The sequence below is a fragment of the Fukomys damarensis genome, unplaced genomic scaffold (genome assembly GCF_012274545.1).
Source record: "Fukomys damarensis isolate Sample0158 unplaced genomic scaffold, DMR_v1.0_HiC HiC_scaffold_27, whole genome shotgun sequence".
NCBI lineage: Eukaryota > Metazoa > Chordata > Mammalia > Rodentia > Bathyergidae > Fukomys > Fukomys damarensis.
Window position 1 is genome coordinate 35449177 of NW_022900939.1, and position 18318 is coordinate 35467494.

The 18318-nt window shown below is 35.7% G+C and overlaps 1 protein-coding gene and 1 pseudogene across 1 annotated transcript in view; one reads left to right on the forward strand and one right to left on the reverse strand.

Moving 5' to 3' along the window:
• Nucleotides 1–3754: 3754 nt before the first annotated feature.
• LOC104857829 lies at nucleotides 3755–4691 on the reverse strand (annotated as a pseudogene).
• Nucleotides 4692–9633: 4942 nt separating this feature from the next.
• Nucleotides 9634–18318, forward strand: part of Senp6 (SUMO specific peptidase 6) — an 88095-nt gene continuing 79410 nt past the window's right edge. The window contains exons 1-3 of the mRNA XM_010617914.3: nucleotides 9634–9646; nucleotides 11064–11157; nucleotides 13137–13197. Coding sequence (XP_010616216.1) covers nucleotides 9634–9646; nucleotides 11064–11157; nucleotides 13137–13197 — 168 coding nt within the window. The remainder of the gene's footprint in view (nucleotides 9647–11063; nucleotides 11158–13136; nucleotides 13198–18318) is intronic.

Genomic DNA, 18318 nt, shown 5'->3' on the forward strand with positions numbered 1-18318 from the left:
AGGTGCTCACGGTTACAACGCACTTCGGTTGTACACCTAAATCATATTAGTTGGAGAGTTGGAATAATGGATGATCCACTGTGAACTATAGATTAAGGTTGTCAACTGTATTAGTGTTTCATTGCTATAATGAAGTTAACCTGACACAGGCTACTTACAAAGAAACTTTATTTAACTCAACGCTTTGGAGGCTGGAAGCCCAAAAAGCATAGCACCAATTCTAGGAAGGATCTCGTGTCAGGTAGCAAAGCACATACAGAAGGAGGGATCAAATCTCAAAAGCAGGGAGCTGGAAATACTGGGGGTTCCCATCATCTCTTTGAGAGCATCCCCTCAATGACCTGGTGACCTCTCCAGAGGTTCCAACTTCTAAAGAGCCACATTATCTCAACACTGCCACCATGGGGGCCAAACTTGCTTTTTGTTGTTGTTGTTGTTGTTTGGTACCAGGGATCAAACTCAGGACCTTGTGCTTGTGAGGCAGGTGGCAGAACCACTGAGCTAATTCCCCAGCCCAGGACCAAGCTTTCAATGTGTGAATTTTTGGGGGAAGGGGGCATTTAAAATTGTATGGAAACCATAGCACAAGTGCTAGGTAAAAACAGTGGCAGCAATCACAGAATGGGATGTGTAATCTGTATGGAATCATTTGACATGAAAAATAGTGTTGCTTTAAGCTCATTTCTTTGGCTACATTAGGTTTTTATACTTCTTGGAACCTTTTGCATCCATTACAGTTATCAGGACTTGTCCTCTCCTGTGGATATGGGGCTTTTCACTCCTAATATGGAGACAGTCCCAAGTAAACTGTGGTGTTTGGACACTGCCTAGTGTCAGGTTATTCTTATCTTGCCTTTGGAGGCTGTCTTCTTTTTGTGTGGAGATCCTGTTTCAAGTACATTTCCTGCTTGGTTTTAAAGAGTTTGAGGATGTGATTTTCCCCCATCTTCAAAATTAATGATTTCTTTTTGTCAAAATAATTACCCAAGTATTATCAAAGAATATTTTCGTTCTGTAATAGTAGCAGTTGAATCTTCATTAGCATTTCCTTCATAAGTTTGAGTGTCAACTTCTCAGTCTTTGCCATTTACAGGTTTCATTTGTTTCTCAGTAGTTTGGATTGGTTGGTAGCCTTTGGGTTTTTTGAGTCAGGGTCATGCTGTTGAGTTCACTGTATATCCCAGACTGGCCTCAAACTCACCATCCTGCCTCTCTGCCTACTGAGTGTGGGGATTACAGACATGTGCCACCACACATGGCTCCACGCTATTTCTGAGTTGTTCACTTTCTGGCTTTGGAACTTTGTGTGTATCAATTGAAATAACTGTCTTATCTGCCAACTGTACTACTTGAGAATAAGGTACCACTACCTTATTGATGTTTCTAATCCATAGACAATAAGAAGGTTTACAGCAAAACCAACATGGCGAACTGCTGCCTAACTGATAGGGAGGGCTCAGCTGATTTATGCCAACCTCCTCCTGTGGTTTCCATTTGCAGCAGTGTATTCTCACTTGATAACAGGACAACATCTGTAGTGTGTGCCTTTGAGGACTCTTGACAGTTTTCAAGAGAGCCTGTACCTTTGGAGAATCTTGACAGTTCTCAGACACTGAGTTGATAGCCCTGAAGAGCCACCTGAAGTTGCTTTAGTGATGTTTCCTGGGTTTTTTACAGTTCTCTTTTATATATTTTTTTTTTGTTACTGGTTTTATATTTCTAAGTTGCAGAGGTTAATGTTCTTAGTTGTGTCCTTTAAAAATTTTTTTGGTCATAGTTATTGTTCTAAAAATCTCTTTGAATTATAAAGGATAAAACAGCAGATACTTGTGTTCGGTTTCCTAGCCTAAACAAGGAAACATTACCACTACAGTAGATGTATATATGTGTTTATAGTTAGAAGTACATACATCAAGAGCAAAGTATAAAGAAACACATGGGGATAATAACCACCAAACCCCTGCCTGTGGAGAGGAGGTAGATGCAAAAAAGGAAGGGTTTACCCCAACATCTACTGTAGTGTGAGTCCCTTACATTGTATTTGCATGGAACCTATGCACTTCCTGTTACACTTTTTTTTTTTTTTTTTTAAGACAGGGTCTCACTATGCAGTTGAGACTGACCTGGGACTCACTATGTAGTTCAGGCTGGTCTCAACTCACAGTGATCCTCCTGCCTCAGTCTTCCGAGTGCTGGGATTACAGGCGTGCGCCACCACACCCGGCTCCATTACACTTTAAATCATCTCTAGATTACTTATAATATAGTGTAAGCACTATGTATATAGTTGTATTGTTCTGAGAATAATAACCAAAAAGTCTATACTTTTTCAGTACAGTTTCTCCCCAAATATTTTCGGCCTGTACTGTAGTTGGTTGAATCTGTGCATGTGGAACTTGAAGATACAGAGAACTGACTGTAAATCATTTTTTAAATCATTCTACCATTTGTGGAGGTTTTGGTTGTGTGCAGCTTTTTACTGTCACACACATTTCTACTGTGTGAGCATCGTATTGGGTCTATGAAAATCTGGAAAAGTTATTTCTTTGTGAACACAATTCTATACGGCTCTTTCGGTTTGTGTCTGGATGTCCCCCCAAAGCCTTTGGACAGTTATAGGTGGGGGGCTTTTCAGAAGTGGCTGGATCCAGAGTATGTGATGCTGGAATTGATTTGTGGTGTTATGATAGGCTCAAGGGCACTAGGATTTAGGGTATGAGTGCTACCTGCCCTAAGTAGTCTGGATAAGATAAGGGGCAGAAAGACAATTTTAATATTGCTCTTGAGGTCTTTTGTTGCTTTTGCTACCTTCTGTCCTCCACAAACTGTTTCTCTTCTGTGATCCCTGTCTGCCTTGCCACCCTGCTTTGCCCAGCTGATTATGGACTGAAACCTCTACACACTGTGAGCTAAATAAACCTTTCCCCCTTTGAGTATCAAGTATTTTGTCTCAGCAACGAGAGAAAAGCAACCAAGATAACAGCAAAGGTCAGCCTCTTTTTTCTGTAAAGGGCCAGACATTATCTTGTTCTTTGTAGGTCATAAAATCTCTGTCAGTCACAGTCACTACTGCCATTTTAGTAAGAAAGCAGTCATAGGTAGTACAAGAGTATAACTATGTTTCAATAAAACTTTATGTCCACTTGAACTTCATATAATTATCTTGTGTTAAGAAACATTCTTCTTTTGATTTTTCTTTTCTCTTGACTATTAAAAATGTAAAAATCATTCTTATAAAAAACAGATAACAGGCCACATTTGGCTGCGTCATAGTTTACTGACAGCTAACCAAGGGTATCCTTTTTTTTAAAATCTCTTTTGTAACTAATTGAAGCATTGCTATTCATTAGTTAAAAGAAAAGTGAAACTCTCTTAAAAGCGCCAAATTTTAAATCTAAGTCAATTTTTTAAAAACCATCAAGAACTTCCCTCTGAAACAAAACAATGATGCTCCTTTTTTCAAAGGTCCAAATTTAAGCTCTACCAAAATCAAAACAAAAAACCCACACAGAAATAAAAACAAAAATCCCATTCTAGGGGGTCCGTGCATTATCAGTCTTTGCTGTTCTAATTGTCCTTCAGCTGACTTTCAAAAGAAAAGCTCCCTAGTTCATCAAAATATACATTTTCCATTTGCTTTTTTAAATTAAAAATAATTAAAAGGAGAAAACTAAGGAAGTCACATTCGATTGCCTGACACATCTTGATGGCATGTACAGCATATGGCGGTCAGGAAGGCTATCTGCAGCACACGTCATTGGGATGTAGCTTTCTTCAAACTGTAAAATACCCACAGTTCCAAGTATGAAGGGACATAGACTATCTCCTTCGAGAATTCCGTGGGACAGTACAGGCGCCCAAGCTGTTCATAGAGTGGACAGGGATTCTTTCAAATTGACACAGTTCCCCTGTGTAAAATATTTCCCATCCTGTTTCAGTACTTTGAAAGGTGAAGAATCAGTCTGAGAAACTCCCTTGTGGAATCTTCTTCTGGAGATGCGGAGATTGAAACAATTGTCAAATCATTAATCACATAATCCAACTCTCTCCCTTCTTTGGTGTACCTCTTCAGTACTGGAAAACAATCTTCTATTAGAACCTCAAAGCAGTCTCCTTTAAGATTGTCTAAGCCGTCACTACATATATTTGCACATATATTTTTTTACATACATCAACCACCATTTGGTCAGTCTCTACTGTAGTGACTGTCTCTGGTTTCTGTTTGACTATTTCACATAATATGCCTCTATCTCTGCCTCCCAGAATCAGTACATCTTTGTCAGTGTATTCTTTGCCACTGTCCGTGATGGCCTGGGTATATGCCAAATCACTCTCTGCCAAATTAACATCCCCGCTAAAGATGAGAATATTTCTAAACTGCTTCGAGTGTAGAATGTTAAATCTACTACTTCATCTATGTCATACTCAACCAAGCACGCATCAGCAGTGGGCCAGTCAACGGCCCCTCCTCAAACTATGATTGATAAACGCTTCGCTTGCCCAATACAGGCCTGGCTCAGTTCTTTCATTCTCTCTTCTACTTTGTTCAAAAGGTTGTCATTTTTTTCTTTGCCCTGAACATCACTGTCATAACTCTGCAGGTTCAGCAATACCAATCTATGGATAAATTCTTAAATTGGTAAAGCAGCCATTTTTGTGTAGGTTGCCAGGTAGCCGTGATCTGATTTCATTATCAGATGGTGGTTTGAGCCTATGATACTCTCTACTGAGGTTGAATATCTTTGTTGCCATATTTAAAAAATTCCATCCAACGTTCAAAAAATATCAAAGGCCAATTTAGTGTAAGACTTTATTTTATGTGATGATGATGGAGTGTGATCTTTGAATAGAAATCTTGGCTGGAACATCTTACCAAGTTATTTTGCAATTTTTAAATAGAATGATTTTTATAAACAGTATAATCATTTATTTTTCCTTTAGTGACTTAACGTTGGGGTATTTGTGTGATTTAAGAAATATTTTGGTTTTATTGGTCTATTGGTCTTCTGTAACTTTTATTTAATTTTTGTTCATTTCTTTAGTTTTTGTTTCAGCAGTAGTGTAGCAGTCAGTATAGGCTGGAGGAACAGAATTGGACAATTTATTGGTAGTTTGTATATTCCTTGTATTTGAAAAAATTTTAGGGCTGGGGATTTAGCTCAGAGGTTCGGTGGCCTGCCTTGCAAGTGAAAGGACCTGAGTTCAATCCCCGGTACCAAAAACAAATTTTAACCTTTGAAATAATTTTACTTTTATAGGAAAGTTGTAAGGCTACTACAAAGACTTACAATATCAACATTTAAAACTTCTTTATCATATTGCCTTCCAGATATATATTTATATCTACCTAAATTTATGTTATTTCTGACCATCTGAAAGTAAATTTCAGACATAGTACCCATGTAACCCTCATTAATTCATAATTCCACCTCCAAACTTTTCTGAGAAACTGTACATTCTTGTAAAAACTGGAGTGTTAGGCAGGTATGGCTTAAGCACTTTGGGAGGCTGAGGCAGAATAATTGCGAATGTAGAGCCCAGCCTAGCCAATTGAGCCAGGCCTTGTTTCCAAAAAACTGGATGGAAAGGGATGGGGATGCAGCTCAATGGGAAGGCCCTGGATTCAGTCCCTATACTGTAAAATGAAACAGAAAATACCACCGTGCTATCTGCTATCAGAAAGTTAAAACTGGTTTAATACTGCTATCTAATCTACAATTATTTCTCAACTTTTACTACTTGACCTAAGAGTGTTTCTTAATGTAAAAGAAAAAAAACTTGAGTTCAGGATTCAATATAAAATCATGTATTACATTTATTTTTTTTTGTTTCCCTTAGTATGGAAATTTCTTTTCAATTTTTTTCTTGATCTTGGCAAAATGTGATGGTTATTTTGTAGCTAGGGTATATCTCAATTTGAGTTCATCTGGTGTTACCTCATGATTCAGGTTTATTATTATTTTTCAGTAAGGAATGTTGTAGAAGTGTTTTTTTTTTTGTTTTGTTTTGTTTTTTGGTACCAGGGATCAAACTTGGGACCTTGTGCTTTCGAGGCAAATGGCAGAACCACTGAGCTAAATCTCCAGCTCTCCTTTGTAATTAATAAATGGTGTGTGAGAGCTACTTTGAGAGAAGTAAATATCCTGGTGTTTGTTTTGTTGTTGTTGTTGACATTGCTATTTTTTGATGCTGGAGAGTGAAGCCAGAGCCTCTCACGTGCGTAGCATGTGCTGTGCTGCTGAGCTGTCCATCCATGTATTTGAGACAGGGTCTGGCTAAATGGCCTGCCCTGGGCTGATCCTGAATTTTTAAATTCCAAATGCAGGTTTGCTCTTCCTGCCTCAGCCTTCTGAGTAGCCTAGATCACAGGCTTGCACCACCACATCTGGCTTATATCTTGTTTCTCATCAAATCTCACTCACTGGTTTTAGCATTTATTGATTCATGACTGAGTTATTACTGTAATCATTCCCAAATGATGAACTTTCTTAGGTACATTCTTTCTTACATGTTTATTGTTTACATTTTTACTAATAACCTTTAGGATAAAACTACTTTCTTTCATCAGGTACCCTACTGTAGCCAGTTAGTGAGCAGCCTTTCTGGAGTTCAGTACATAAGTTTTCTTCTTGCTCTTTTTTCCTCAGTCTTCCTAGACATTTCACCCCTTTGTCTCAGTGCACCAAGTAGGGCCTTCACTACATAGTCGAATAGATTTGATGTGGCTTATTACAGTGTGAGAAGTAAGATGTTTGCTGGAGGTTTAGATTAAGGATGTTCTATACCTGGTTTAATTAAGATTTTTTGATCGTTATGAATGAGTATTGTTAATTACTCATGTCAAGCATTAACTTTTGCTTTTTGCAATAAACCTGGCTTAATTTTAATGTGTTCTTGCTGTATCACTGGATTTAATTTAATAATCTTTTACTTAAAGTTTTCTATGTCAGCTTGAGAGGCTGAAGCAGGAGAATCGCTGTGAGTTCAAGACCAGCCTGGGCTACATAGTGAGTTCCAGGTCAGTCTCAACTACATAGTGAGACCCTGTCTCAAAAAACAAAACAGAACAAAGTTTTATATATCTTCATGTGAGATTGCAGAGGACAGTAATTTTCTTGAATGCCATTGTTAGGTTTAGGATTAAGTATTCTGACTTCATAAAAAGAGCTGTAAAGTGTTCTTTCAAATTTCTGGAAAAGTTTAGGTGAGGTTGGTGCTATTTTCTTAACAGTTTGGAAAAAAATATTGGCAAAGATTTCTTTCTCACCCTTCCTTCCTCCCTCCCTCCCTCCCTTCCTTCCTTCCTTCCTTCCTTCTTTCTTCAGCAAACAGTTGTTTATTTTTGAGACAGGGTCTCACTAAGTTGCCTGGCTGGGCTGTTGAGATCCTCCTGCCTCAGCCTCCCAATGTGATGAATTATTATGGTGTGGGTCACCATACCTAACTGCCATTTGTGTATGTGTTGAAGCTCAGAAATTTAACACTATTATAATACTATTACTTTAACTACCAGCTTTATTTGGATTTCAACAGTTATTCCATTATTCTCTTAAGCATTCCAAAATCAAATCCAGAATTTTGGGTTTGGCTTTTGTTCTTGTTTGGTCTATTCTGATCTTTGACAATTTCTTAACCTTTACTTGTTTTTCACAGCCTTGGTAGTTTTAAAGATTGACAGTCATATATTTTATAGCCTCAAGTTTGGATTTGTCTATTTTGTTACTGCTGACTAAACTGATACTATGAATTCTGGAGGAAAATATCACACTATGTTAAAGGATGTGCCCTGTGAATAAGACATATCATCACTGATGCTAACCTTGACCACTTGGCTGAGATAGTGTATGTTGGATTTCTCCTCAATCAGTTCTTCTTCCTTTTCTGTCATCTCTTTGAAAGTGAGTTACTAAGGCCAACTCATACTGAATGGTGGGAGATCACTCTTATAGGAAGGACAATGTGCCTGTATTATTTCAGAATTTTCTATAAGAAAGATGTAGCCTTATCCCCATTTGTTTTATTTGGGGGTTATAATCCAGTGCTGATATTGTTTGCTTTTTATTTTTTGCTACAGTTGTTCTTTCAGGTTGGTTCATGGAACCTTTTGACATGCCTCACTCTTGCCCCTTTTTTTAAAATCTGTAATCTGGCCCTGTAAGTACTGTAGATTCATCTTGTGTTTTTCCAGCCTTTGCCCTCAGAGTCGTTCTTCTCCCTTAGGAGTGCCTAGTCTTATAAGAGAGAATGGTATTTAGAATGCAAGACTGGGTTTTGAGCATGCTCATTGCTATTGGGGTATCATTGCGCCTAGATCCTTTTAGAACACAGGCTGCTGTGTATACTAATCCATATTACAACATATGTGTGTGTGTGTGTGTGTGTATCTTTATTCCTCTGTGTATGTATTTAGTAAACATGAGCTCATATAATATCCAACTCTAGCATCACAGCACTCATTCTAGCTTCCCCTTTTGCTTATTTGTAACTTCTTTCTTACAGGGAAAAATCTTCTTTCTGTTATCTGCTATTTATCATCTTTTCAACCCTAGTATATGTGTAAAGAAGTTTTAGATTTGCCCATAAATTGTTTTCTCCTATTTCATAATTTTGTGGACTCATTTTTTCTCTATATCTTTGAGATTTTCTTTGATGCTTTACGTGTTTTTAGAGAGGATTTATGTTTGCTCATGTTGCTTACATTGAGGCTTCCTCCTTTAGTTTTTTTAAACTGTGATAAAGTGTACATAATAAAATTTGCCATTTTAATTATTTTTAAATGCTTTGGCATTAAGTGCATTCACAGTGTTGTATAACCATCCACCATCCAATTTCAGAACTTTTTCATTATTTCAGACAAAAACTCTGTATCTATTAAAAAATAATTCCATTCCACTCCTCCCTCTTGCCTCTGGTAACCTGTATTCTACTTTATCTCTATGAATCTTGCCTATTCTAAGTTCCTCATTTGAGTCAAATTATACAATATTTGTCTTTTACTTATTTTACCAAGTACAGTATTTTCAGGGATCATTCATGGTATAGCATACATCAGATTTCATTCCTTTAAGAGCTAAATAATGTTGCTGTGTGTGTGTGTGTGTGTGTGTGTGTGTGTGTGTGTGTATGTGTTTTATTTACTCATTCACCTGCAGGTAGATACTTCAGTTGTTTCTGCCTTTTGACTTAATGTAATGCTGCTGTGAACATTGGTGTACAGATGAGTTCATGCTTTCAGTTATTTTGAATATATACCCAGAGGTGGAATTGCTGGATCATATTGCTAATTCTGTGTTTTAACTTTTGGAGAAACCACCAGACTTTTTCCATAATGGTTGTACTATTTTACATTCCTGCCAGCAGTGCACAAGAGTTCTAATTTCTCCCCATCCCAGCTGAAACCACTTCCCATTAAAACAAACAAAAAGGAGGGCCATCTTAATAGCTAAGATGTAGTATCTCATTATGATTTTGATTCACATTACCCTGTTAGCTAATTCTGTTGAGCATCTTTTCATCAGAGGGTTTTGGATTTTTGGTTTTTTTTATTATTTAGTTATTTTAAAAAGTTGGAACATTTGCTTAGCCAGTCATTGATAGTCTCAACATGATCTAGATGCTGCAGTAGTTGCTCTCATGGGTTCAGGTGGTACTTTTTAATGAAATCTGCATGAATCTGTGGCATACAATTTTTAGGTACCCATTTGAATAGTCCCAATGGTTATTTCGTCTTTTATCCTTGGCATTCCAGTATACTTTCTCTTATGCTTGGGAGGGGAGTCACATTTGCCACAGGGCAGCTTCTGAAAGCTTAGAGTCACAGCAGTGGTACATTGTGTGTATTTTGTCACAGTGCTTTACAAATAGTAACATTCTCTTCATCTTGCTTCAGCATCTGAGACCAAAGAGGAGGCTATTTTAATTATGGGCTTTTCTGTTCTACTAGGTTGTGAAAATTCTGGCCTCAATCCTTAATAATTGTGGGTTTATGGTTAGAAATTCCTTGTCTTAGTCCAGTTGGGTTCCTGTAATAAAGCATCATGTACTGGATACCCTTTAAACAATACATTTCTTACAGTTCTGGAGGCTGGAAGTCAGATTAAAGTGTCCAAATTCAGGATCTGGTAAGGGCCCACTTCCTCATAGATGGCACCTTCTTACTACATCTTCCAGTAGTGGAAGGGCAAACAAATTCCCTTAGGTCTGTTTTATTTGGGCATTGATCCCATCCAAACAGAGGACTCTGTTCCATATCTCTCAAAGGCTCTACCTCTTAATACCATCACCTTGGAGGTTGGGATCGCAATATCTGAGTTTTGAAGAGACACAGATAGTTAGACTGTGGCCCAAACCATAAGGTAGACATATTTTTGTCTTTAGTTCATCTCAGAAACACAGGGCCAAGAAAACATCAGTTATCCCTGTTGTCTTTTCTTTTGTGAGTTTCCTTTTTAATCCCCCTTTGGTTCACCCAATCAGGATTCTGCCATTTGGGTCCTCTGATTTTCAACCTGACTTCTCTTATTGCTACTCTAAATTTAAAATCCAGGTTCTAGGATAGCAGGTTTTTGTCTTGTAGCTCCAAGACAAATTCCAGCTTTGGAATGTAGTACCTAGTAGAAACTAGTAAGTTTCTCACTTTTGAGTTTCCCACTTTGTGGCTTCAGGACAGCTCGTGGGGGGTGGGTAAGCCTTGTACTTAGGAAATGTTTTTAACATTGATATGAGCATCTTTGATGTTCTGATCTACAGTATTTCTTGTCATAAAATTAAGTACAGAATACCTGTGATACAGAGTACCTTTTGTTTGTCTTTTGTTAAAAGGCAAAGATGATTGAATTTAAGGTGAAGGCTATCTATCCAGCTGTTTTTCTCATATAGATGACTGTAAATTTTTTTTAAAAGTTTTTAATGTGTTCTTTTTCTTTATGAAAGTAAGATGTTTACAAGAAGTCAAAAGTAATCAAATTAAAAGAAAATCTAATCAAGCTTGAGAAATGCTCAAATTTATTACATACTGAATAATTCTATTAATAAATACTTATCTCAGTTTGTTTTTATTTCAGCTTTGACTAGATCAGAGTCTAAGAGAGATGGAGGTTTTAAAAATAATTGGAGCTTTGATCATGAAGAAGAAAATGAAGGAGATACAAATAAAGAGTAAGGATTTGTTTTCCCTCAATTATTTTATAAGAATGAAACTTTTTGTTGCAAAAACAATTTATATTCTGTAGAAAGTTTTTTTGTTTGTTTTTATTGTTACTTTGGGTTTTGAGACAGGGTCTTGCTCTGTAATTCAGGCTGGCCTTGACTGGTCTTCAATGAACTGTGTAGTCTAGGCTGGCCTCGAATTAGTGGTCATCCTTCTGCCTCAGCCTCCCAAATGCTAGGGTCCCAGGTGTGTGCCACCACACCCAGTAGGTAGATTTTTTGGAAGTGTGGTATTTTTCACTTAAAAAAACATTTGAGCTGGCTATGATGGCACATGCCTATAATCTTGGCACTCTTGGAGGCTAAGACAAAAAGATTGCATATTCAAGGTCAGCCTGAGCAATTTTAGAAACGTAGCAAGACTGTGACTCAAAATTTAAAAAAAAAAAATTTTTTTTAAGGAGGCACTAGGTTTAATTCTCAGTACCAGGAGAAAGGTGGACATTTAACTCATACATGGCAGCATTAAGGAATGACACCACAGTTCTTTATTGGTAAATAATTTTGCTGTTATATTTCTTAGTTGTTTGAAATGTACAAATAAAATACATGTAAACTTGTGGTTAAAAATTGATCATACAACAGATTTCAAATTAAGGACATTTTTAAAAAATGCATTCTGTTCAAGCAGCAGTTTGAAAAGCCATCATTTATTGTGTGTAAGTGAACCCAGATTAAGATTCTTCAATTTTGTGTAAGATTTTAATTCTGTATCTTTCTTTTCTTGTGACACTACTACCACTACTTTAATCTTAGATCAGATTCCTGTCAGAGAAAGCACCACTGTAAGTGATAAACCCAAGTATTTACCCAGACAGAAGTTAAGCAAAATTTTCGTTACACTTTGTTAACGTACTTGAAATGAAATCTGTGTAAAAACTAGTTTCAATAGTATTTATTGCAAGTCCTATGGTATGCTGCAAATTTAGCAGCTTTCAGTTTTTTACTGCTCTGATTGCTCATTGACTAGTAAACAAATGTAGAGAAACATGAATATACACACAAAGTTCTACAAAATTATAAATATTTTCTCGAAATCTTTACACAAGTCATTCAGAGCGTATTGACTGAATATTGTAGGTGCTTCACATCTGTCTGGGCAGCAGCTCCATTCATCATTACCACTTTATGTGCCTTGAAGTTTTATTTGAAGGAGAGCTTTGAACTAGTAAGTTTCTTATTTAAAGTCACTATTTTATTGTCTTCGTTTTGTTTTCTGATTTTTTAAAACTTTTTGGGATATTTATTTTTATAGTTCAGAAAAAATAGGATTAAATATGAAATTCAGCTTCCTTTCAAACACTTTTACAAAAATGTAAGAATTTCTAACAAGTTGGGGTATATATAAAAGCAGCGAAACAAAAAATCTGAAGTATCTAGAATTTTACTATAAGAAGCCTAGCAGAATTATCTTCAAAAATGTGTGTTTGATTTTGACCATCATGGTTGTATTAAAAAAATTGTTTTTTAAGGTGCCATTTTTATTGGTTGATTTTTTTCTTTAACGATGTATTTTCTTCTCCTGTAATGTAGTTTTTTCTCTCTTCTGCTTCCTTAAATGTCAGTCAAAGAAAGGAGAAATTAATAATAATATACAAAATTCATAGTTAAAAAACAAGATTTATTTGTGGCTTATGATCTCAGTCCTGCCTGGCACCAACTTCACTGTTAAAAATTTTATTGGAACACAGCTTCCTGTAGTTTATGGGTATTTTCATACTATGTTGGCAAAGATGAGACCATATAGAGACCATGTATGTAACCTACAAAGCCTAAAATAGTTTACTATATTGTCCTTTATTGATTTCAGTAAACTGAAAAAATTTGCTGATAGCTTGAATTAGGTGAGCATAGAAGATAAAACTTCTGAATTTAATGTATAGATTATAATTGTTACTTAAAATTCTTTCCCCTTATTTTCTGTGTAGTGGAGCAAATCTGCTCAGTGTAGAAGATGATAAGGATTCTGAAACCTCAAAAGGAAAAAAGGCAAGTGTTGCTTACAAAATTTTTTTAAAGTTACATACTAAAAATTTCCACCTTGAAACACGATGTTTTTAAACTGTAAGCCCAACCCCAACTTCCCTACCCCAGAGGTAAATAGTATTCACAGCTACTTTTTTATCCCTATGGAAATATTTGTTAGCTTTGTGTTACATTTCTGTCATAGTAAGATCAACTTTTTAATCTTTACCAATGAAAATAGTATCTTCTAGTCTTCATTTGCACTTCTTTTATTGTGGATGAGATTAAACACTCATGTAGTCCATTTCTGTTTCCTTTTTTTGATAATTGTCAGTTAATATCTTGTGTCCATTTTTCTATTTGATGTGTACAGTATTATTCATAAGATTCTTTTTGTGTTGTCTAAGACATTGGCATCTGACATTTATGCATTTTATAATGATAGATGACATAGTTTAAACAATAGTACATCTTACAACAGTTTCTTGGGTTTGATGAAATACAGTATTTTGGAGAAGCTGGTCTTTTGCTGTTACTAGTTGTTAATATAGTCATGCATTGCTTAGTGGCAGAAATAAATTCTGAGAAATGTGTTCTTATGGAGTTTCCTTGTGTGAAAAATCATAGAGCATACATACACAAAATTGGGTAGTAAGGTCAGTCAGTCTCTGAACTTGGCCTCTGTGTAGATCAAGAGATACAGTAAACACAATGTATGAGGCTGCTGTGGGGTATAACAGCATACAGTAAACATTTAAAAAGTTGTGTAACTAGGAGTTCATTCTAAAATTAAGAAAAAGTACAGTAAATATGCAAGCCAGTAACATAGTTATTATCTTTTTAAATTGCATATTAATATTTCATACATACTTAATTGTATGTTTTACGTTTTTATACAGCTGGCTGTACAGTAAGTTTGTTTACACTAGCATCACCACAAACACAGTATGATGGTGATTCTGTAACTAGGTGACAGTAAGTTTTCATCTCCATTATGATCTTATGGGACCATCGTATATGCAGTCTGTCATTGACTAAAACATCAGTCTTCAGCACATAGCTGTATTTTAATCCAGTTTCTTCACTGGGCCTATTTTTCCTTTGATAACTATTGCCTTGGAGAAAATGTATTTTCTTATGCCATCAAATATGTCAGTCTTGGGCCAGGGATTTAGCTCAGCGGTTCTGCTGCCTGCCTCGAAAGCACAAGGTCCTGAGTTCGATTTCCAGTACTAAAAAAAAAAAAATATTTTTTTTCAAATACGTCAGTCTCTCCCCGCACTCTTCGGTGCTGTGGATTAAACCCAGGGCCTTTACACTGAGGTACATCCCCAGGTGCCCTCCCTCCCTCCTTTTTAAAATTTTTAGACAGGGTCTTTCCAAGTTGTCTAGCTGGACTTGCACTTGGAATCCTGACTCAACCTCCAAGGGTGCTGAGATTACAGGTGTATGCCAGCTCAGTCATTTTTAAGGCTTTTGAGTTTACTGTTTCCTCATATTAGTTGAATTACTTACTTGCTTTGTCTTATTAAAAATATAAAAATATTTTACTATGTCAATACTGACTTAATTACTACTAAAATGATTTAAGAATAGTTCTCCTTGTATCTGTGGTGTTTTGGGCATATCTCACTAGGATTGTATGGTTAAATTATGGCTTTGAGAGCACTTGAAATTACTTATTCTTCCTTGTTTAGCTGAATGGAGAGTTGGGCATTTTTTTCCCTTCCTTTTTTTATTTCAAGAAATTGCTTTTTATTTTTATTTTGGTTTAATTTATAATTCTGTAAAAGAAATTTACATGGTTCATGTCACATCTACAAAAGAAATTACATTCTGATATGTCTAGTTTTTGTCCTGAATCCCTGTTTCTTTTACCCCTACAAAAAGCCTGTTTTAAAATTTGTTTTAGACTTTTTTTTTGTTTTGTTTTGTTTTGGTTTTTTGAGACAGGGTCTTACTATGTAATGAGATTGACCAGGAGCTCACCATGTAGCCCAGGCTGGTCTTGAACTCACAGCGATCCTCCTACCTCAGCCTCCCGAGTGCTAGGATTACAGGCGTGCACCACAACGCCCGACTAGACTTTCATTATTACTATTTTTAATATAAATATATACCACTTTGGTGGGGGGGGTAAGAGATAGGATCTTCAGGCTGGCCTTGAATTCACTGTGTATCCCACGCTGATCTGGAACTCACACTGATTATCCTGCCTCAGCCTCCTCAGTGCTGGGATTTATATCAGCCTTTTTAGAGAAATTATCTGTACTTCAAAAAAAAACCAAAAACTTAATAGTATACTGTGCAGATCCCTCTGTATAGAGATCATTAGCATTCCTTTTTTGTTATAGTACCACACTCAATGGATATATGAGATACTCAGTTAGCCCTTGCTGGTAAACAGATATGCCTAACACTTTTACTATTACACATAGTACTTTTAATAAGGCCTTGTACTGTACATGTATTTTTTTAAGAGCCACGTATGTACTTTTAATCTTCTAGTAGCTATAACCAATGTTTTTAAAAAGTGAAATTAATTTGAACATCATATTTTATTAAATCTATTATATGCAACATATCATTTATTGCATGTATCAACATATATCCAACATATATCATTTTAATGTGTTATCAATTAAAAATTTTTTTTCTGTGCATGTATTTTTATCATATCTTTGTATATTTGTGGGATAGATTCCTAGAATTGCATTTGCAATTTCAGAGGGCAAATTCACATGTAATTTTGCTAGCTATTACCTAATTTATCACTCAGAGGTGTTAACATGTGACATTCCACTAGCAGTGTATGAGTTCCTGTTTCCTTTTTGTATTGCAGAGTATGTGATCAGACTTCTGCCAGTTTGACATAATGCGCTGTTTACATATTTCCTGTACGAAACAATTTTTAAATAGCATTTAAATTTTGTTTTGTTTTGATTTTTACTTTTTTTTTAAGGACTTTTAAATTTACTCTTTTCCAAGGTTAGGTATGTAGCTAAGTTATAGAGTGATTACCAGCATGTGTAAGGCCTTTATTTCTGTATTTTTCTCTTTCTGTAACATCTCTGTGTTGACATAATTAAAGATTTTTTTTTTTTTAACTTCAGGATTGAAGAATTTACTGAATTGGACATTGTTTCTCTCAATATTATGAAATTTTCCCTTTCTCCCTCCATCTCTCCCTTACTTGCATACTGAAAGCTGAACCCAGGTCCTCACACATGTTATGGAAGTTCTCTGCAATAGAGCTATATCCCCAGCCTCTTCTAAATTTAATTTTTAGATAGGATTTAAGGCACCCAGGCTGGTTGTAAAGTTGTGATCCTCCTCCCTCAGCCTGTGGAGTAGCTGGGATCACAGATGTGTACCACCATGCCTGGTACAATAAATTGACAAGGCCAGTTCACATAATGAAACCAGTCTTTTTTATTTAAAAGTCTGTTTTTCCTTTCAATATAGATATAAATTTGCATTTTCATGGTAATCATTTCATGTTAGAATTCTGATACAGAAAAATATGGCTTTGAGTTTAAGCTGAGTTCTTTTTTATCTGGTCATGATAAGGCTCAGCAAATTTTAAGGTTTTTTCTTTTTTGTCTTTGAATTATATTTTTCTTTCATTTCACCCTTGGAGCAGTATTTTTCTAACAATACAAAGTTAGTAAATGCAGATTTTCATCACTTTTGCTTTTCTGTTTTTCAGTATAACTGAATTAACCATATCTTAGTTTGGCCCAAAATATCTAACTTTTAACCCATGCTTTCTTGACAGAAATATATATATATATATAATATGGAAAGGCACAAAATGTTTTGTACGACAAGAGATTTTAGATACAAATATTTCAGATTGTCTTGAAAGTTTTTGGACTCTAAAACAATTTTGGACTCTAAAACATCTTTGTTTTGTAAAGTCAAAAGGGTTATTATGAAAGGAAATATATCAACAGTTGAGTTTTACAGTAATCAGTTTTTAAGGTAGAAGAAAGGAGATTGAGAAGTTGATTTGGCTGGGTGTTTCTATCCCTGTTTATGCTTTTAAAAGTCTTTGTGCATCTAAGAAGCTCACATATCCCTTGATTTTTGATTAGCTTGTGAATAATGTCCATGTGGGTCATTGGTTTAAACTAATACCTGATAGCCCTTTTTCTGTATTTGAAAATGAGAATAGAATTAGGAAAAAGGCTTTATTTTGGCTTATGATTTTACAATATTCTTTTTCATTTCATAGAATAATTTTTGCCTTTAGGTTTCTGTAGTTTCACCATGTTTATATAAAACATTCATGTTTTGTTGTGGAAAAAAATTGATCATTATCCCTGTGAATGTTGCCCTTCTACATTTATTGGGGTAAGGAGCTCCTGCTGGACATAGTTAGGACCATCATTTGTTTCATAACCCTTAACCTGCATTTTATGTTTAAAAAAAAAAGATAAAAGGAACACACACCCAAAATCATCATATTTTGGGTAATTTCCTCAGTCTGTCTTTCAGTTCACTAACTTACCTTCAGCTATATTTAATCTGCTGTTTAATCCATTCATTGATTTATTTTAAAAATTACAGTGACATTTATCATCTGTAGACCTTTTTCTATTGATTGTCTCTTAAACTCTGTGGGTTTTTTCATATAGCATTTACTGCTTTACTATTGTAGTTTTTACATTTATTTATTTATTTGGGGATAGAACTCAGGACCTTGCACTTATGAAGCAGGCAGCAGCATCACTGAGCTAAATCCCCAGCCCTATTTTTAGAATTTAAGTGTTTGTCACTTTTGTTTTGTTTTTGTTTTTGGTACTGATGAATCCAACTAAGGATCTTGCACTTGCAGGGCAGGTGGCAGCACCACTGAGCTAAATCCCCAGCCCTAACATACATTTTTAATGTTTGTAATAATTTGATACCTTTTAGATTTTCTTAACTGAAATTCGCATTTGTTAAAATTCCTGAATATTCCTTCTTTTTTTTTTTGGTACCAGGGATTGAACTCAGGTCCTTGCACTTGCAAGGCAGGCCACCGAACCACTGAGCTAAATCCCCAGCCCATGAATATTCCTTCTTTTTTTTTTTGGTACCAGGGATTGAACTCAGGTCCTTGCACTTGCAAGGCAGGCCACCGAACCACTGAGCTAAATC